Genomic DNA, 20838 nt, shown 5'->3' on the forward strand with positions numbered 1-20838 from the left:
TGAGTAAATACGGCCTGGCATTCTTAGGGCGATATTTCCAGCTCCAGCTATTCACATCACGCAGGGATATATATACATATATGTGTTTTCAGTAAAAACAGTTAAGGTAAATTATTTGACAGGAGCTGGATGTGAAATGGCTGGCATGCATTTCCTGCATGGCGTTTGGAAACTGAAGCCCATCTACAGCCCGACCAGGTGACATCCCCTTCTGAGCTTTATGATTAAGACAGAAATAGTTTTGGTCCAGCGGAGAGATTTTATTTGGGATTTTGTGAGAAGGCAGCTATTTTTAGCAGATAAATTAGCATGTTTTCTGAAGTGATACAGGCAGGGAAGGATAGCCAGGGAGAGCTGGCTGGACAGTGACGGTGTTCCAGCTTTGAAATGACAATTCAGCCCTTCCGACTCAAGATTAAATGATCTCTGTGGCCTCAGCTCCCCTCTTTCTTTCACAGCCGTCCACGCTGCCACCGCACATAACAAGACATAATTTTACATAAGCAGAAGACTGTGCTCTAAGCCAATATACAAGTCATACCTGATTGAATATTGCCATTTCAGAGCCGCCATCTAATCACATTTTTCGGGTTGTGTGAACAAAATAATGTTGTTATAATTACACACACTGTTTGTGTGTACGCGCGCTTGTGTATTATACATGTATAATGACATTAGGATGATAATATAGCTGTTTCTATTAGCTCTGTGGTATTAATAAGGTATGACAGAAAGTTATTTGATACCATTTGAAATCCCACTTGCATTTTCATATTGCTCTCAGATGTAATTCAGGGACTTGATTTTTATGAGTTATGGCTCTGATGTCACTTGAATTTTTGCCCGTAATAGGTCCCACTGGAGCAAAATTCATCAGACTCAATTAACAGCATCTGAAAAGTGTATCTTGGTTAGCAACCGATCAGGCAGAAACTGCGTGGGCTCTGTTTTAGCTGACCCATCACCCTCTGCCACTACATGAAACCAGCTTTCCAGGCAGCAGGTAGCAGCCACCTCAGCTCACTGTTACCAGGAGACTTAAGCAAATATTTTGGGGGCTGCTGAACTGCTCTTCCCATCCCATGGCTGCACCCCTTCATATGGGGCTCCTAATGCTCTGCACCCATCTGGGCACTCTCCTAGTTTCTGCATTTGCAGTGATTCATGCCCCCACAGTCACTTTTCTACCATTAAAGCTCTTGATATGCAGCAATGATTGTTTTTCTTAACCAGCCCGGTCCGGGAGCCCTGGGGCAGTGGGGTGCCGCTAACAGTCCTGCAGGGGAGCTTGAAAATATGGCGCCAGGACAACAAAAAGAAAGGCAAGGTAAATAAAAATAACTCCAAACGCACACGTGAATTAAAGGCTGGGATTTGAAAGCTGATCTCACGTCGGGTTTTATGCTCGGTTAGGTCACTCACTGGGGCTGGTGGACTTTTTGGAGGGAAGCTAAACGCTCTGACTCCTGGTGTTTCTAATGCTTCAAGCTGGTGATTCGAATGTCTGAGCTGAAGGGCTCCCGAAGCAAGAGACCAATCCTAAAACCTGCTGAATGAACACTGAGCCTCCGCGCACCGTCAAAAGGCTTTGCTTCCCACCCCGTGCGGAAGCAGGCTGGCATCGTCCTCACAGCTCCACCACGGCTCCAGCTCCCACCCTTATCACTCACCACAGAACTCCTCCATGTCTTAAAGGCCTGGAAGAGAAAAGCTTCAAATAGAAAATCACCAAGTGACCTAAAGCACCCCACAGCAATGCTGGCTTGCCAGCCCCATGCCAGCACAGCCCTCCTTGCAGAGTGGGTCAGGCTGGATTTCCTCCCGAGCATAAAACCAGGCTTGAAGACTCCAATTGCTTCCTGCCTCCCAACATGCCTGACCACAACTATTTTTAATTGTAAGGCATGAAAATAAAGTTATTTAATAAATTAACGTTTTGAATGTGTTTTAGTCTGGCTGTTTATTAGGACCAGCCTTATTTGGCTTCTATGCACTCAATTCCAGCTACTGCTCAGTCTGATCCCTATCTTATTCCCTTCGTAATCTACTGATCTTCTGTTGTTATCATTGCTGTGCTTTATGGTTTTGCATCACTTTATTGACTCGGCATACTGTAGGCTGCTTTTTTTTCTCTCTCCCTCCACTGAAAATAGCCTTTTATGAGAAGCTTAAGCAAAAGCCTGGAATGTCCAAAGGAAAGCACAGAAACTACAACATTTTGCACATTTCTTTTGGCCAGAGAAAGTTACAAAATATTCATATGAAGAAACTTATCCAGTGCCTGCAGGACAAAATCCAGCGTTTGATTATGTGTGGAATTTCAACTTCTGCTATAAACAGGCTGGGTATTTTATTTATCATTTTGAAATATAAAGAGGTTGTGGGGAGGAGAAGGCTCCTATACAATTGATGTAAGAGCAATGATGAATGCACATACCCTTGCTGCCAGGATTATGTACTCCTCAGCACTGCTCCAGACTCTGCTGCTATCCCATTCAAAATGCTACCAACATTAGAAACTCAAGCAGGATGCCAAAAGTCCTACCAGCCGGCAGCACCGGCCAAAGAGGCACCATGGGCAAGGGGCTGGAGCTGTGGGGATGGAGGGTGAACCCCTTCTTTTGCCCACACTGGGCCCCTTCCCCTGCCCTACAGAAACTGAGTTGGGGCGGCAGGGAAGGGACCTGCAGGATGATGGATAGATGGACATGCTCAACTCATCCTCTTTGAGTGAAGCAAATCCATACCTGCAGGAGACTACATGTCCTCTGTGAGTGGTGACTGGCCCTCAGGAATTGCATTTTGCTGCTGTCTAAAGCATGAAGTTGGGCCACTAGCTCACTCTGGACAGCAAACCTTTAGCTAATTGAAGTTCAGTGAGAAGAAACCTACCTACTTAGGGGACCTTTTATATCTGGGTCTTCAAGTGAGCATCAGGTTGCCCCACCGTCTGATTTCTGGCTTTAGATGTAAACTTTACAGACATAAGCTCAACTTTGGAGCTGAGCTCCCTGGAATCTGGAGGTGAGATGGAGCCCTGCAGAAGCTCAGTTCATGGAGTGGTCGCTTGGGTCATCATGAATAAGCCCTGCTTCCCAGCATGTTGCACAGGTAAGCAATCCCTGTTCAGAGGACCAAAATGTGCTGTTGCACGGTTATCCAGCCTCACGACCTTCTTGATAACAGTTATAATACCATGGCTTAGAGGGATGCTTGCCTCCTGTGGAGTGAGATTGCAATTGGAGGAAAGGATGGGGCTCTGCGACCCTTAGAGCCACAAGTGATGCTCCGTGCAGTGGACAGGAGCTCAGAGCCAGCACTGAAGCTGCCAGTGATGCCTGGGCCCCAGATGCTGGGACAGAAGCAGAGGGATTTAGGCACAAATGGAAATGAGAAGTTCTCTTTGCTACTTGGTTATATATTGTGGGAAAGGAGCAGCCCTACCTGCCTGAGATAAAGAAAATGAATAAACAAATAAAAACCTGTTTGTGCCCAATATATTGCAACAATCCTTTGAGGACGGTTTTATCTGTGTGAGAATATAGCCCTGATTAAACATGCCAAGGCCAGTGAAAACAAAGGTGAATTTCTGAAGAAATGCAAGTTATTCGTGCCAGGAGTTCACTGGGGGTGAAACGGAGCAGCGCTCCCCATTCTGCAGGGATGTGTCGAGGTGTGGGTCTCACTTGCATCACCTCCCATACCTAACCCAGCCTCTGCAAACCATCCTCCCCTGGGGAGATATTGAGCTCCCAAGCACAAAGTGTCAGACTTTAGCGGTCAAAAGGGCTAGCTACACACAACTCTCCTGAGCTGTTCTGCTGGTTTTGCCCATCCAGGAAACACACAAGCTGCTGGTGACAAGATGAAAGCCCAAGCACTGATACTTCTGCTGGCTTCCAATCTGCTCCATCCAGCGTCCCAGCATACCCCCAGTGCTCACAGCCAGCTGCTCTGGCGCTTGTCCTGCCTCTCCTGATTTCTGAAGCCCTGGGACAGCACATCAGCTTTCCCACAGCCTGAGCTCCAGCATCTTCATCTCTGGCTCGTCAGACACTGGAGGCAAATTCCCCTTCTCTGGCACTGGAGATGCCAATCTTCCACCTCAACACAGTATGAGCTCAAAGGTTGTGGGGCCACAGACTGGACAGATGCCCAGGGCATCTTAGAAGGGCGTAGGGCAGGAAACATGACACTTTTTACAAGCCAGAAGGAAGAATTTGGCATTTCCTCCAGAGGAACTATAAGAAAAGCAGGCTCCCCCCTGGAGAAGCACTCAGCATCTGATGGGAGGCCAGAGCAGGTGCCCAACCAGACATGAGCTGGAGTGAAGTCCCTTGCACTCCTGGTGCCATGGCAAGCACTGCCCAAGTTCCCATGCCTTCCCCGTGCCAACAGAACCTCCACCCACACCCCGCACAACGGTTGCTCCTTATTTCCCGTCACCAAAAACCACCCCCCGAAGCTCACAGCGGGGTGGCCCCACACGCCCAGCGAGATGTCCAGAGCGCCAAGGCAGCCCTGTCTGCTGGAACTTCATGCTCCGCTTCATCACAACCATTTTGCCCATACACGCAACACAAGAATCCGGTTTTGTGACACGGAAAGCGCGTTTCTTTGCTAAATGTAACCAAATGTGCCGCGCAACGGGGCTGGAAGGGCCGGGCACACGCAGCAGCACCACCCGCGCTATAGCCGGGGCGGCGGCGGCCCAGAGGTACGGCGGGCGGGCGCCAGGGGTCGCCCCGGCAGCGGCGCCGCCGCCCGCACTTGTTGCTGCCCCCCGCGCCGCGCTGTGTCGTGATGCACGCAGCGCTGACGTCACCGCTGTCGTCATTATTAAGGATTGGTATTTATTTATTTATTTGCGCCTGTATTTATTTATTGCCATTCCCGCTGTTGCGCGGCGGCAGGGCCGGACCCCGCCCGCTGCGGCAGCTACGAGAGGGTGCCTGTCGTCGTCCCCCCCCCCTGCCTGGGAGCAGCGTCCTCGGGGGGGGGGGGGGGCTTGGGGGGAATGAGCCAAAAGAGGGGGAGAAAGTGCCAGTATTGGGGAACGGGGGAGGGCAGGTCCCCAAGTAGCCGCTTCGTAGCGCTTTCCCCCCCTAACCCTCCCTCCCCGCAGAGCCGCGGTTGGCTGCGCTGGAGCGGAGCGAGGCAACACCCGAGGAAAAGGCCTGAAGCCCCCAAAGTGACCCTGCCGTCAGTGCCCAGGGGTGGGTGGGGGCTCCGCGGGCGCGGAGATCCGCGCATCGCCGGCGGACGCGCCGGCGACCACCTGCGGGGCGGCAGCTCATGGGGCCCCTATAGAAACTTTCCGTGCCCTGTGCTGCGAGAGGGTCTCGCGCAGGTGCGGTGCCGGGATCCGCCGGCGCGGATGCTTGCCCACAGTGGAGCAGGAGGACCCCCCCTCCCCTAACTCGCCGGGGCTGTATGCGGCTGCGGCTCCGCGGCGGGGCCCCAAGCCGCCCGAGTTTGCGCGGGGCCGCGGAGGCTCCGCAGGATGCGCAGAGCCTGCGGCTCCCCCCGACGTGCGGCGCAGCACGGGGGGTCGGGCGGGGCTCAGGTGAGAGGCCGTGCCCCCTCTGCGGAGCGCGTAGCCGCCCCACCCGCCCCCCCGCGGACCCTTCCCGTCCCCGCGCTGGCGCTGCCTCCGGCGGATCAGCAGTGCCGGCACGTCCCGCTGCGCGCTTCGCGGGTGCGGAGGCAGCGCGCCCATCCCCGCCGCGCCGGGACGCGCCTCCCCGCGCCCCCTCCCCCTGTTCCGTTGCTTTTCCTGGCCGAGCCGCGTCCCTCCGCGCGGCGCGGCGGCGCATGCATATTGATGTGTTTATATAATCGATAACCCACTTTTCTGCTTTCCCGGGGAAAAACGATAAATAAATCACTGACGAGCCGCCCGCTCTCCCAGGGCCGCCGGAGCGGCCGGGCTGCCCGGCTGTGAGGGACGGCGGCGGAGGAGCTGGCGGCCGGGCAGGCCCCGCTCTCCGCGCTGCTCCGCGCCGCTCCGCAGACCCCGGCGCTGGGAGCGCGGCGGCCCCGCCGGGCGCGCGCGGGGACGAGCAGCGCCCCTCGCGCCGCAGGAAATGGTCTTTATATTAGACATATACAGGCAGGTCCTGTCAGATCCGCAGCGCGCCCGCCCGCCCTTTCGGGACCCCAAAAATCGCCGGGCGCCGCTAGGACCCCCGCCGCCGCCCCGCCGGCCTCGCGCCGCCCCCCCGGGGCCCGCCGCCGCCCAGTGGCATTTTTGCCGGGCCCGGGCGGGCGCCGGGGGTCCGGCCGGCGTCGGGAGGGGGCGGCGGCGGGGCGCGGCGGGGCGGCGGCGGGGCGGCGGGGCGAGGGGCGGGCGGCGGGGGGGGGCGTCGCCGTGCGCCGCGGGGCGTGGGGCGGCGGTGGCGGCGGGGCGGCGCGGTGGCGGCGGCGGCGGGGGGCGGCGGGCGGCGGGGCCGGCTTTGCCCTGCCAGGACCTGCCGGGCTCCATTCACGCCAACAAGTTTGGGAGAATGTTGAGTTCAATCACGCCGGAGCCGCGATGGAGCGCAGCGCACTGCAGGTACCGCGCCGCCCCGCGCCCCGCCCCGCGCCCGCCGCGCGGAGCCTCCGCGCCGCTGCGCGCCCCCTCCCCTTCCCCACCGCCCTCCCGCGCGCCCGCCTCCCTCCCTCCGCCCGCCCGCCCTCCCGCCCTCCCTCCCTCCTGCGCGGCGCTGCGCGGCGCGGCGCGGAGCCGGCGCTGATGCCGCTGCCGTGTTGTTGTTCCCCGCAGTGGGTCGGCGCCCCGTGCGGCTCGCACGGCCCCTACGTCTTCTACAGGGCGTTCCGCTTCCAGCGCCGCGGCGGCGGCCGGGCGCGGGTCCTCTCCCTCGGTGACTTCTTCTTCGTGCGGTGCCGCGCGGAGGAGCCCGCCTGCATCGCGGAGCTGCAGCTGCTCTGGGAGGAGCGCACCAGCCGGCAACTTCTCTCCAGCGCCAAACTTTATTTTCTCCCCGAGGACACCCCGCAGGGCAGGACCAGTGACCATGGCGAGGTGGTAAACGCAGCGCCGGCTTCCCCCCTCCCTCTCCCCTGCCCGTCCTCACCTGCATGCCCAGGCTCGGGTCCCCCCCGCTGCTCCCACCCGCGTCCCCTCCCCGCTATGCGTGGCGGGGCAGCGCGGAGGGGCCGCGCCGTCGGGGCGCACCGGGAACTTGTACGGGCGGGGGGGGGGGGGGGGGGCGGGAGGGAGACGGGGTCTGGGGCGCCCCCGGCCCGGAGGACAGCGGAGTGCTTACGGAGCTCGCCCTTACAGTGTCCGGCTTCGTTAACAAAAAAAACCCTAGAACACACAGAAAGGGGAAAAAAAAAAAAAAGCAAAAACCAAAAAACCCAAGAAAAAACCCAAACCGAAATGGTTGGGGGGGATTTCGATATTGTTCGGGGCTTTTTTTTTTTTTTTTTAGTATTAGATATGTTTAAGAGGGCGGAAATTACGAAATGGAGGCTGAGGGAGATCAAAAGCTATTGAGCTGGCAGGGACGTGTTGAATAAAGTGATAAATGACAGGTACGGGAATAATACATTCAAATAACTTGCAGATATGTCTGGGCGTATTTCGGAGCCGCCGTGCGGCCGGCGCAAACACGCTGCGCGCCGGCACCCACCGCCGGCGCCCGTGCAGCCCCGCGCCGCCCGGGATGGGGCCGCGGAGCCGCGCAGGTTGCGCCTCCCGTCCCCGCCCCGGGCCGCTCCCCCCGCCCCGTTCCCGCTCCCTCCCGTTATTTGCTTTTCAGATTTATTGCTCCAGCGCGGGCCGTGGTCTGGGGAGGGGGGAGACTGGGGTACCCTGAAAGGGCTGCGCGGATGGAGAGAGAGGGTCCCCGCGAGGGGCTGGAAACCAGACGGGGGGGAGCACGAGATGTTTTGGAGGAACTTATGTTGGAGATGTGAGGGGGGTGCGGTGTAGGTCCAACGAGGGGCTGTTGTCCACAGGGGCTGTTTCGGAGTCACGCGTGGCTATAGGTGCCGACGTAGCTGTGTACCCGTACACATGCGTACGCAGTCGAAAAGCGTTTCAGAGCCACCTTCGCTCGCTGCCACCTCTTCACTTTAATTTTCTGTGCGTGCCACTGAGATAAGGCACCCTTTTCCTAAGAATCAGGGAGATGACAGTGAGCAATGAATGCTCTGAAACTGCTCGTGGTGACTGTTTAAAACTGTGCCTCTGTGTGTCTCGTATGTGTGTGTGTGTGTGTGCGTGTGCGTAAAAAGAAAGATATTTGGAAGGGAGGGGGGTGGGGAAAGGGACACAAATCATTTTAATACGCCTTAATGATCAGCTCATGTTACTGTGGTAGGAACATCAGAGAAAATTAATCCTACCATTACAAGTAAAACGCTGCTCCGGTACGAGAGTTCTCAGCTGCATGTACCTTCCTAATAATGTGCACAATTTCATTTATTTTTACGTGCAAACACCGCTAGTAATTAGCTGTGTGATTATACTTGTGCATTTCATTGGGGCTTTAGCTGATGTCATTCTGCATTATTCAACCATATGAAAACAATTTTCAATTAAGATAATGGCACGCCTTGAAATTATGCAAATGCGGTCGTATTGTGCAGAATAATTATGACAAATGTAAAGCAGGTAAAAAGTTTCCTAATGCAGTTGTGTTTTACACCCCGGTGATGTCATTTCCCCTCTGGCCTAAGTTAGTCATTCATTAGCAGAGTAGCAGCAGCAGCAACAGCAACAGCTCTGAGTGATACTTCTCTGGCAGGGAGCCTACAGAAACCGGCACTGAGAGCCAGGGCCTAGAGAGGGCAACATAACACTCCCATTAAGAAATGTATTTTGTTTTCACTTACTCCATTAACTTGTTTATAGACATCGGAATGATTTTTTTATTATTGATTTTTAATAGTTTGGAATGATCTGAGTTGCACTCAGGGACTCGCAGGCAGGCAGCCGAGAGACAAAAGGCTGGGTGCTGTCTGGCGCTTTGCAAAGTGCTGTCTGGGTGGGGGTAATTGGCTTCATCAGCGCACAGGGCACCCAGTTCACCTAACCACACCGTGGGCATGGTTCCTTACGTAAATGACATCCATTTCTGTCCCCAGAGCAGCGGCAGGGTCGTCTCTGGGGTCGCAAGGGCTCCTTCTGCGGGAGGAGATGCAGCTCTTGAGTCAGAGGCAGCTTATAGCCATCAGGGTAGACCTTATTTGTGGTGTGGGACTGCTGAGAGGGTAGAACTCCTTGCCTCGCATTCAGGGAGCGGGGATGGAGTGAGCCAGGGCTTAAACGTGTATTTCAAATCTGTGGTGTCCAAGGCGAAGGGTGACAGAGGTGCTCACTGTCAATAAAATTGTTAGTGAGGGGAGTGAGTGGTTGAATCACAGGCTTGTGATCGAGCCCACTGGAGATTTAGGCATAGTTGCTAGCAGCTACCTGCACTAGCAGCATGATTAATAGAAGCAGCTCGCTGCCTGTTTTCTGTAATAGCAGCATTGACACTATGACAATATTCAGCTAGTGGCTGTGAGGAGCAAGGAGAAGCGACGAGATACGTAATCCTTCTGTTACTCAGAAATTTCTGATGGCGTATTTTATCTGATTGCCAAATGTTTGAGCTAATCAGTGATGAGTGTAAATATAAGTCTTTTTATAGCTACCTGAATTCATCATCCAGATTTAAATACAACCCCAACTGCTGCTGAAACCGGATGTTTTCATGTGCTGTGGCCCAGACCCTGTGAAGGGTTTAAGCCCAGGGCTGCTTCTGCCAAGGCACTCCTCCTTGCGCCTCAGCCTCAGCATCCCAGTAAGCATGGCAGAGCAGCTCTCCTTCGGCGCCAGGAGATTGCTTCCTGGGTCGTCTCAGTGGATGGCAAACTTGGGATGGGGCTGGTCGCACAGTGTCAGGACAAGTGTTCCTGGCCCCAGTTGATGCTCGTCACATTCCGAAGCAACAGGCTGGGACCAGCTCTGGCATCATGATGAGACCGGGAGTCTTGCTGCACGGGAGCAGTGGAGGCATTTTTGTGAGAGCAGCGGTGCAGTTGAGGACACTGTTAGATGAGGTAGAAGAGTTTTTTGCTCTTCCTCAGTGAAAACTTTGTTGCTGCTTTTGTAACACAGGGGCTTGGGTGTGGTGCTTCTGACCTGGCTGTCAAGCCCAAGCGCTGCAGCAGGTGCAGCCCTCTCCCCCTTCCCTCCAGCCCTGAAGAAGTGCCTGTCCTTGGTTCCTGGGAGGGCCACTGCTGAAATGGGAAAAGTGTCTGTTTTGCCGGAGGAAGATGCTACCTTGCCCTGGTATTCTCCTCTGCTCCTGGGCCACTGTGGTCCTCCATATCCCCTCTCTCATGGGATGGGAAGATCTCAGTGACAGCAGGCGCCTGGTGCAGGGCTTGGAGGAGTATGCTGGGATTGCTGTGAAGGTCGGGAGGGAGCAGCTGTAAGAACATACTGTCGCTCCTGAAACAGTTTCACAGGGTTTGTGGGGAAAGCCGGTCCCCAGCTTTTCTAGTGCCCACCTATGAGAAGTAGATGCTGCCTGTCCACTGGCAGAAAGCCCTTGCCCAGTCCCCTCGCAGAGCACCCTGGACTTGTGGCACTTGAGGGTCATGAGGTGGGCTCAGCCCCAGGCCCTGCAGCCCACAGGGTCCTGGCCGAACCCTCCTCTGGCTCATTTACTCCTCTGTGCTCCAAGGGGTAGCATGAGGCTGTGGAATGACTGACCTTTGCAGAAGCAATTCTAGAGCAAAATGCTTGTTAGTGCCTTGTATTTTCATGTTTTTAGAGGTGTTGGCATTAATTAGACTGGACTTTAACATACATATCAGAGCTTATGCTCATTAAATCCAGGGATGGTATTTGATGTGGTGTGTACAATTTCTAAAAACCCCCAAAGAAGCAACTAATTCATTTTGGATGGTATGACGGTCCCTGCATTGCCCCCAGTTGTCGAGAATGCTGCTTCTGCTGAGGCTGGACTGTCAGTAGGGATCTGCCTTTGGTTCATTCATCAGCAGCTAAGTTTACTACGAACTCATGTTGATTTCATCTCTTCTCCCAAACTGGGTATCTGATGCAATGCTCTTCGCCTTGCAAATAATCCTTACTCATGCAAGTAATTTACATGAGTAAGCATTGCTCATACAGAGGAGAGGAGAGAGCTAGTTTCCTGTAATTATTTCCCTAGCAGTGTTTTGCATTTTCAGACTAATTGGGGGGAAGAAAAAAAACCAACAAAGTCACTCCATAAATGTATGTCATTTATAATTGTTGAAGAGATTCTTCCAGAAAGTTACGGGAGGCATCAGGTTTGATCTCTCTTCATTTCAGGACAGCTGCGCAACAGCATCCCTTGAAAGCCCGATTCATTTCTGGGGCGCTCTCTGAGTGTGGGAGGTCCTACCCCAGTGCATAAAGGTAGCACAGGCTGGCCCAAGTGTGGTGTCTTACGCTACTAGAGCTTATTGCCACCCCCATTGAAAAATGTGCTACTCCCTTTGCACAGTAATAGATTTTTTGAGAGACGTAGGAATATGTATGCTCTTATTTGAAATGAGAACGGCCCCGTTTTAGTCTCCACGGTGTGTGCCTTATGCTCGTATCTGTCAACACTGGTAATGACAACATGTTTCAAACATGCAGATTATGATTATTAAAGGGTGCTTTAAAAATCATGCTAATAGCATCAATCTCCAATGTACACTTGCTCAAATTAATTCAGCTTTGGAAATCAGGCGCACTATAATAGCAGTGTTAGAGAAATGGCATTTGTCATAAAATATCATGGTTTTGGTAATTGCATATCCACTCTGTGTATTTTTATCTCTCTTTGCAACCAGTAGCATATGCTGGCAAAGCAAGAAGAGGGCAATGATATTACTCAGAGAAGCCACATGTTGCTAGCCATTAGCCAGCAATCTGGCATATCTGGTCACATAAGGCAGATTCTCTCTTTTTGTTGTTTTTGTTGTTTTGGGTTTTCTTTTTTTTTCCCCTTATCCCTCCCCTTCCCTGTGCATTCAGACTGTAAAATACACCCACTGCTCTCCAGAGTTGCTGTTCCCAGTCTGATCAGTGGCACTAAACATTAAACTCTTGTCTTTGGAGAATAATAGGCCTCACATGGTACACCCTCAAGCATGTTGAGATACTGTGCAGGCTGGAAAATAAAAATGTTCTAATTGTGTCTTTTAAATAAGCATAGGAGTGAATTAATTAGACTATATTTTGTCTTTAGTTGCTTAGTTACACAATAGTATTCCTAAGCACAAGTAAGATAAATTGGCTCTTTTTGTGCTGCTTGTCCCTTAATCATAATTACTGTATTGCTCAGGAGAGTAACGCATACATAGATTTTGCATTTTTAATAATATTCAAACAATATGAGAATGATATAGAAAGTATGTTCTGATTCAAGCTCTTGTATGCTTTTATTCGGGAAGAAGTTCTACTGCTATGGGAGCAATATTTGCATTAGTTGCTCAGAGATGTAGTTCTGGGAAATACATAATTGAAATATTCTTGCAGTGCTTGTTCTGGCCCTTTCATTCGCATTCAAAATAACAATGCCTTAAGTCTCTGAACAGTCATCCACTCTTGATTTAAGAGCTTTTTTCTTTGTGTGTTTGTGCGTGTGCAGTGTGGGTTCACACCCAGTGTTAACCCTACAGAACCTAGACGCTCGCGTGATTCATAGTGTCGTATCAAGTTGAGCTTTATATTTTGTAGCTAAAATGCAGTCAGAAGGTCAGATGAACATCGGCATTTTATGGCATCAATCCAATGACCTTAATGCTTGGCAGGCGTCCATGTTTCTATGCGAAGGTGCCAGGGTTATAGATAATAAAAGAGTTTGTTTTCATTTTCTGGACATTTTAATCTTCCTTTGCAAAGCATCGTCTCAGGTTTGCGGGGCTTGGGGCTGCTCCTGGGGTCCACTACTTTAATGTCTTCCCGGATTGTTGAATGCTAGCTGCTAATGATGGGCAGATTGATACAGATACTGAACAATGGAAGGTTCTGGCAAGAAACCCCCTGGACATGCTCAGTGGATGTATGTGAAAATTGGCTCCATTGTTCTGCTGTATGAAAAGCAAGTAAATTATTTACAGATATTTGCTAATTAAAGCACATATTGTTTTACCAGCACAATAGAACACAATATAACAAAAGACAAAAGAATAAGCTTGCATAATTTAAACCTGCTAATGCAATGTACTCCTTGTTAAGAAAAATATAATTATGTAATCTATGAGGAAAGCTTTTCATACTGTAACTGTAGTAGGCAAAATTAGGAGTGAATTGCTTGTCAACTTGCCTAAACTAAAACAGCTCTTCGAGATCTGTGAACTATCTGACGGGAAAACATTTTGACTGAAGCCTATTTTCTCTGTGGTCAGAACTTCTATCTGCAATGACAGATATAAATTCAATTTGAACCTCTCCTCAGGAGTGGGAGGAGGGAATAAAAACACCCCAGCAATGAAGGAGGAGACTTACAGTAGAAATGTCAAGTCTAGCTCCTCACAGCTGGCCGTCCCCTTGTGTGCCCTACCTCCACCTCACTTCTGGCCCAAATGTACCACTGTCCCACAAAGCATCCTGCAAGAACACGGTGCTGCCGTGCCCCAGGACATTTTGTGTGCTTTGCTCTGGAAATACTGAGTTGTGCACAAAAACCTGGTTGCTGATTACAAGGGAAAGTGAATACCATAGGACTTAATGTGCTTCACCTGCATCCTTTGTCTTGGTCTCTTCTTTGGGGTTTTGGACCACAGCAGAAGGGATGATACATGTCAGGATGTAAGATCCTCTGTCAGCATGAGTTTCAGACAGCTATGTGCAGCTGTGCTTAGGCTGGGGAAACAGTGCAGTAGGCTGGGGAAATACCTGCCACCTGAGTTTAATAAGATCATTATAGCCCTTTAAAGTAATTAGTGAAGGATTAACAGATAAAAGGTTTTGCCTCTGCCTCTTTAAAATTTTCCCGTGTGCCAGGTAAATTCCTGGGCTGTGCGTGTTTCCATTCTCAAGGCTCTCCTGTAGGTCGATGCGTAGAGAGTGGTGGTCTCTGTAGGTTCCCGTGTGCTGGTGGCTCTGGGGAGCATTGCAGGCTCAGACCCCAGTGGTCAGTTCTGCTTCACATATCCTTTGGGACATCTCTGTTTGCTCTGGGCTAGGAGATGCATGAAGAGACAACACCAAATGAGGCATGCAGCACAGGTAAAGGGGAAAAGAAAGCTGCCCCTGCCCATGCCAAGTGCTGGAGCCTCTTCTGAGGCTTCCCTGTCACTTTGTGGTCCCACCTGCAGAATGGGAGCAGTGGTTCCCCCCTGGCAGAGCTGTGCCCCAGCCACCCACGTCTTCAGCCTGCTTAGAAAGGTATGCTGGAAGAGCAACATGTAATAAGGGAGTATATAGCAGTATTAGTTTTCCTTGTAGGGTGGCTGAATGGGGCACTTCCCAGAGCCAGACCTTTTCTATGAATCAGCCACAGTTTTTCAGCTAGTCTGTGATCCTGCAGTCTTCAAAGACCCCATGTGTACACCGAATCCACAGCAGGCAGCAGTGTAATGGGCCCTCTTACTCTGGAGAAAGGCTCTGAGAGCGAAGCAGTCCTGTACAAACATTCTCTTCCCCTTTTGGGCTGAATATGGTCACGGGAGGAAAGCTTGGGAGAAGTGCTGCATGTTAGGAGGTGGCTCTGGAGACCTGGGTTCAGGTTCCTGGATGACTTTTGGCAAGTGGGTTAGGGCTGAATTGAGATGACCTGGTTTGCACCAATGTCCCAAAGCTCTGGTAGCATCTGTATGGCAGAGAAGAGTTCTGGACTACAGACTCTGCTAACAGGGCCTTTTGGTTGATTATGCTGTCAAGTAAGGGCAGTGGTGCTTTCCTCAAACACCCAAGTAAATACACTGCTACAGGAGAGGTGCTTATTGGAAGTAAGCCCCCTCTTTCCTTTCTCCACCTCCACAACATGACTTTCCACTCCTCAAAGAGATCTAGAGCCAGGAACTGGATTCTCAGCGCAAGAACTGCATTGTTGCTCAAGGTGTGGGAAAGTCCTTTTCACCTAAATCCCGAAAAACTAAAAAATACATGGAATGTAAAAAAAGCCCGTAATAATAGAGGCCTTTATGCCCAAATGAAATATGCAGTTCTATTATCCTTGGTGAAAGCAGCCCGTAAAGACTCGCGCTATATTTTTTGCTTCTGTGGATGAATGTATTTTCAGCGGCAGTGTACTGGGTTGTAAAATATGCATCCCCAGCTATCTAGTGTGCTAAAGGTTTCAGTAAAAAGGCTTGAAGATGTTTTCTAGTGCAAACTGTACTGATCAGATAAATGACACACAGTGTCTCCTGTAATTATCAGCAAGAGTTTTCACAGTATATCTCCTGTTTCTCTCTAGGCCACGTATTTGATGTTAGGAGACAGCCAAGCAGGTGTTCGACTCACTTGTGCCCTCCAGAATTCCTTAAATGACCTCTGGAAGCACTGGAGTGAAAACAGCCTCAGCACGTCAAAATTTTGAGATATCTCAGTTGCCGTAATTCTTTTAAAGGCTGCCTCGGCGTCTCTAAAACATAAATCTTTCCTAGTTATTGGCAATGTGACGTACCATATGCGGGTGTGCAATCAAGATGTACGACCTCCCCGTGCTGCCCTGTGACTCCCTGCCTTGTAAGAGTTAATATTTCTTCTAAAAAATAATTATCTGCTTTAAGCTATTATAACTACCTGACCCCTTTCCCTGAATGTAAGTATTTCAACCATCTGCTGAGTCAGGCAATATAGCATTCTGTGCTTTCGGGAGGCTGTGATGGTTGCTTAGACAACAGTGACATAATATTTAAGCATAACGGCTCTCTAGAAGATGCTGTCCCCTTCTCCCTGGATGACTTCTCTGAAAATGCAAATCCGATACGCTCTTAGAAAAACAAGAGAGGGATGACAGGGGTTTATATCACCATCTTTCTTAACCATCTCCCCATTTCCCACTTGGTAGGTGAAAGTATCATACATTGCTCAGGAGCCTTGTAAGATGTGCTAAAATTGCAGGCTGACTAGATACCTGCTTTTATAGAAACAGAAGGCAAAGTGTCTCTCTTTATGGTCAGTGCTTATTTAGAGATTGAGACAACTTTGTGGCTGGGAAAAGTGTTGCCATTGGTCGGTCAGCATCCAAAAAGGCTCCTCCAAGATAAACCTCATTCCTGAGCTGAACTGAAATCAGTGCTGGCTGTTTCCTCCTGCAAACCTCATCTTACTATAGCAGGAAAAAAACTGCAGTTGAAGACCTAACCATGCAATGGAGTCCTCATAAACATATCACTTCAGAGCATAGCTAATACACCATCAGCTGATTTTTGTATAGATATATATGCAATGTATGCGACGAGGGTGGTTTTCCATGTTTACACAGTTATAATTATGAATGACATGAAGGTTATACAGCAGATTTCTTTAATCTTCTAAAGGTTTGCTAGTCATGTGTCACTGTGTACCTGGTTTGTATTTATTCAACATCTGTATTCCTTTGTCATCTTGTTATTAGTGTTTCTCTAGAAGGGCTGCAGCAGTAGGTGCGCAGCAGTTGTACCAATGGTTATAAGGGCTTCTCCAGCTGGCAGAGCCCTGCAGATTCCAAAGGAAGTTTTGTTGTGACACAGGGCTGCAAGACGTTTTTGTTAACAAAAAAGGAGAGGGGCCCTTCTGTCACCTGCTGCTCCAAAAAAAACCCCCAAAACTGCCCACAGCTCATAGTTTGGGTCTGAGCACTTGGAAAGGTTGCTTAAGGATATGTGAAAGCTTGGCAAGGTGCATTAAAATCCCAAAGCTGATGAAATTGTTGAGTGACCTCTGTTTGGGTGGCAGTGGGGCAGATGACCTCTTGTGTTAGCAAACAGCCAAGTTGTGGGGAAGACGACCGCTCTGGAAGCTGGCTGGGGTTGGGCTCCTCAGAAAGAAGGGTCTGAAGCTACCCGCTGTGCTTTGCTGGGTCACAGTGTTTGTACGATGAGGTGCCAGGGTGAAAACATCTCTGGAGATACGGTCTGTTCACTAGCAAGATCAGAGTTGGCAGTGGTGCTTTCAGGAGGACCATGGTCTGACCTGTGACTGCTGTGGTGTGTGAGCAGTTGGGGAGAACATGAATGTTGTCTCTGGACTGGGCACAAAATGAGCAAGAGCTTAAGAGATGAGTGGTGAGAGAGAGCAGGTCTGCTCAGTCCCGCTGTGTACAGGGTAAGGCAACCTAAGACAGGCCCCAGAATATATAGGGTATATTTTCATTTGGTTGTCTTTTTTTGGCTGAAAGTGAGCTGGCACGTATTTTCCTGGTGAAGCTGTGGTGATCACTAGCGGCACAAGGGGAGGACATGAGGCCGGTGCTGGTGTGGAGGATGGCTGGGCACTCCCAGGCCCTGGGGAGCCACCGCCGCTTGGCCTTCCTCATGAGGGGCTCATCCTGCAGCCATGTTTTCTGCACGCCAGGCCCTACTTCCTTTGACGCAACCCCAAGATTCCACAGTAGTGTCTTTAATGTTAGGAACAGCTCTTGCTTTTGGGGGAGTTCAGGGCAGTGGAGTTGCAGTTACAGCAGGTGCAAGATGGGCTTTCTTGACCCAAAAGCCGTAAAGCAGGTGCTGCCGTTGCTTGGTAGTGGCACAAGACCCAGCCTAGCAGCCATGAGTGCCAGGCTTGTGGTCAGCTGTCCTCCTGAGGTGATCCCAGATGATTTGGGGGCCAGCCTGGCGTCCCTAGGGACATGGCTGTCACAGGGGTGATGGCGATTGGTCTCCTGGGGACACAGCTGCTGCGGGGGCAGCACCAGCAAGGGGCCATTGCCTAGCACAGCCGGTATGAAGGTGGTTCAGCCCACAGCCTGTGTCATGGTGCAGTAACAGCCCCAACTTCTGTATTTTATATTCATGCACTCTGCTTGTATGCTTAGCTGCTCTGTGGTGCCATTCTGAGTGCCCCTTTGCACCGCGGTGGCTGTGTTAAAGAGTCCCAGCACCATTTTGTGAAAGTCTGAGGCGAGTGCACGATGGTCTTTTTGCAGGATCTTTTCCCAGCTCTTCACATCAGTGTGGGGATGCTGCACACCCCAGGTTTTCATGGCCATGCCACTGCCACAGAAAGCATATGGCCAGGGTAAGTTTGCCCCTGCCTCTGGAAGTGCTTGTCCTCATGCCCCTGCCTCTCCTGTTGCCCCTCCGCGGCAGCCTGGGCAGAGGCAGCAAGTGAGGCAGCGCCGCTTCCCCCTTTGCCCGTGTTGCAGTAGGGTTTCTTTTTTATGCCCCTTCCCTTTTTTTTTTCCTGTGTACACATCGTGTGCGTGTGTGCGAAGGTTGTATTCTCGAAAACAAGTTTATTCATTGATGATGTAATAGTGATTGTACTTTTCTTTTGGTTAATAAATTGTCTGCTCAGCTTACTTTGTATGCCAGCCAAAATTAGTCATACCAGTTCTTGGAAAGGATATGAAGAAACTGGTAATTGAAATCATAATCATTTGATCGTGAAAGCTATTTGGAAAATAATATTTTAACCAAAAACACATCTGATCTCCAAGTCAGGTTGGTTTGGGTTTAGTTTGGATTTGTTGGGTTTTTTTTATACCGCTGCTAAACAGATTTCTCTAGTGTTGAATATTAGAAATTGTGTAGTAGCTGGTGACTATAGTCAACATCCTAACAGAGGATTTCATCCAGAAATTGCTGAGACTGTCTGCAGGCAGGCTGATATTTATATATATGTATTATTTTTTTTTCCATCCTGACATTTAATAATCACCATGTAATAGCTATAAAATGCATAGCAACTACAGCTTTTTTATTTCAAGTGGATGTTGTAATGAAATTGGGTGAAACCATCCATTGAAATTGTAGTACCCAACGCTTGTTTACAAAGTATTGACGTTTGTCATAAACAGAGATTTAAAACATGACTGTTATTGTTTGTTGTTCTGTGGAAGCTCTTATGCTGTGCAGTGATAAAGGAAAAGATTTTATTACAAGCTTGCTTAGCATATAAGCATGCCATTCGTTTCTGACCAAATATTTGTTATTGCACTAAATGTAATGAAGGTGCCTGCTTATAAAACGATTTTGTGTTATATAAGGGAGAATGCAATATCAGATCTGCTTTTTTTACTGGAGGTACTTCAGGTTTTGTATTGTGTGTAACTTGTCACAATAAAGCTTCTTTTTTTTTTTTTCCTATTGAGCAGTATTTTATTTCCTGAGGAATGTGTTCAGTGGAAAAAAAAAAAAACACACACAGAGAATCAATCGTGCTTTTCTCTTTGTTTAATAACTGAAAGAATTTCTCTCCCCTTTGCAAATACTTGTGTTTATTTGAGAGAAAAATTGGATTCTGGTTTATTTATTTCAAGAAGCTGTAACCTTATTTAGTGCTAGAAATGTGCAGTGTGCAAGGTGTGGTCTGCACCGAGCTCTCATTACAACATAAATTATTTCTGCTGTTTTAACTAAAAAATCAGGAGTATATCTTTCCGGCTATGTGTGTATGTTTGTTTATTTTTGAGGCTTTCTTGAGCTCTTGCTCACTGGAGTCAGCTATAAAACATTGTGCTTATTCATCATGACTGAGAGGAGTTGATTGTTTCCTGGAAGGTTAAAATCCAGCAATTAGAGCTGTTTAATTCAAGTATATGTTCTGGAGGCTAAACTAAGTTTAAGTGCTTTTCTTAGAATGTATGTTTAAGAAGGGGAAAAAAAATACAGTTCTGACCTTGAAAAAGGTTTTAAGAAACATGAGAATGTGCAAGTTTCTTTTGGTGGGAAGCACATAACATTTATGTAGTATTTCTTTTGGGATTACGTCACAGTTTTATTTAATTTTTAGGACAAAAGTTAAATTCAATATTTGTGTATAAGCCAAGGGAAAATGTACCATAAACACAGGAATTTTCTGGTGAGTCAGAGTTCCAAGAATCTGAGATTTACTTAGTCCATTTATTTCAGGACTAGCTATAACCATTAGTCATCCAGCCATGAATTTTTACATTTGCAGCTAATTGCACCTAAAAAACAAACTTTCCCTCCAGGCCTTGCATTGTACAGAATGTGATTTGGCAACCGGCATTTCAAATGCCTTTTAGGATCAGTGCGCTGGTCCCAGAAATTGTCTTTAGATCATGTGTATTTGCTACAAGTAAACAACTAATATTTCCACTTACGTGTCAGCAGGAATAAATTAAGTACTAGCTATTTTGTATTACAGAAAAATTAACCTGCCAATAGCAAGATAGGCTTTTCCAATACTCCATGACGGGGTAGCGTTATGGGTTTATCTGTCATCATGGAGCCCTGCGTGACATGTTGTATTTTCATTTGACCACTTCTTGCAGGATGAAGTTATTGCTGTTTCAGAGAAAGTTACTGTAAAGCTTGAGGACTTGGCAAAATGGGCACAGTCCGATTTCTCCAAGTGGAAGTGTGGTTTCCGGGCTGAGCCGGTCAAGCTGATGGATGTGGGGAAGAATGGGCAGAAGGAGGCTTTGATGAGATACAGACAGTCCACGCTCAACAGTGGCTTGAACTTCAAAGACATCCTGAAGGAAAAGGCCGACCTTGGTGAGTATCCCATACTTTCTCCCATGGGGAGGGGCCTGTGGGTGGACATCTTTTGAAGACAGATGAGCCTGATCCTGCCAAGCTGTTGCCGATTCCCAGGGTATATCTGTGCTCTGGGTGGAGGTGTGGTGAGATACCCGAGCAGTATGGGTGGTGGTGGTGAGCTCATCACAGGCTCCTTTGAGATTAGCGTGGGGTATCTCTGTGATACCTGTCTGCTCTGTAGACATGTCCCTG

General features: G+C 49.6%; 1 protein-coding gene across 2 annotated transcripts in view; it reads left to right on the forward strand.

Annotated features, from left to right (window-relative positions):
* The first annotated feature begins 6448 nt into the window (after nt 1-6448).
* ARID5B (AT-rich interaction domain 5B) overlaps nt 6449-20838 on the forward strand; it is a 124124-nt gene continuing 109734 nt past the window's right edge. Inside the window, exons 1-3 of one of the 2 annotated variants that reach the window (XM_065670886.1) lie at nt 6449-6556; nt 6767-7027; nt 20376-20601. In XM_065670886.1, the coding sequence (XP_065526958.1) occupies nt 6536-6556; nt 6767-7027; nt 20376-20601 (508 nt within the window). In that variant the 5' untranslated portion in view covers nt 6449-6535. Of the gene's footprint in view, nt 6557-6704; nt 7028-20375; nt 20602-20838 lie in introns of those variants that run through there. The other variant, XM_065670885.1, reaches the window with a different exon arrangement.

The sequence above is a fragment of the Lathamus discolor genome, chromosome 3 (genome assembly GCF_037157495.1).
Source record: "Lathamus discolor isolate bLatDis1 chromosome 3, bLatDis1.hap1, whole genome shotgun sequence".
In the NCBI taxonomy this organism is placed as follows: domain Eukaryota; kingdom Metazoa; phylum Chordata; class Aves; order Psittaciformes; family Psittacidae; genus Lathamus; species Lathamus discolor.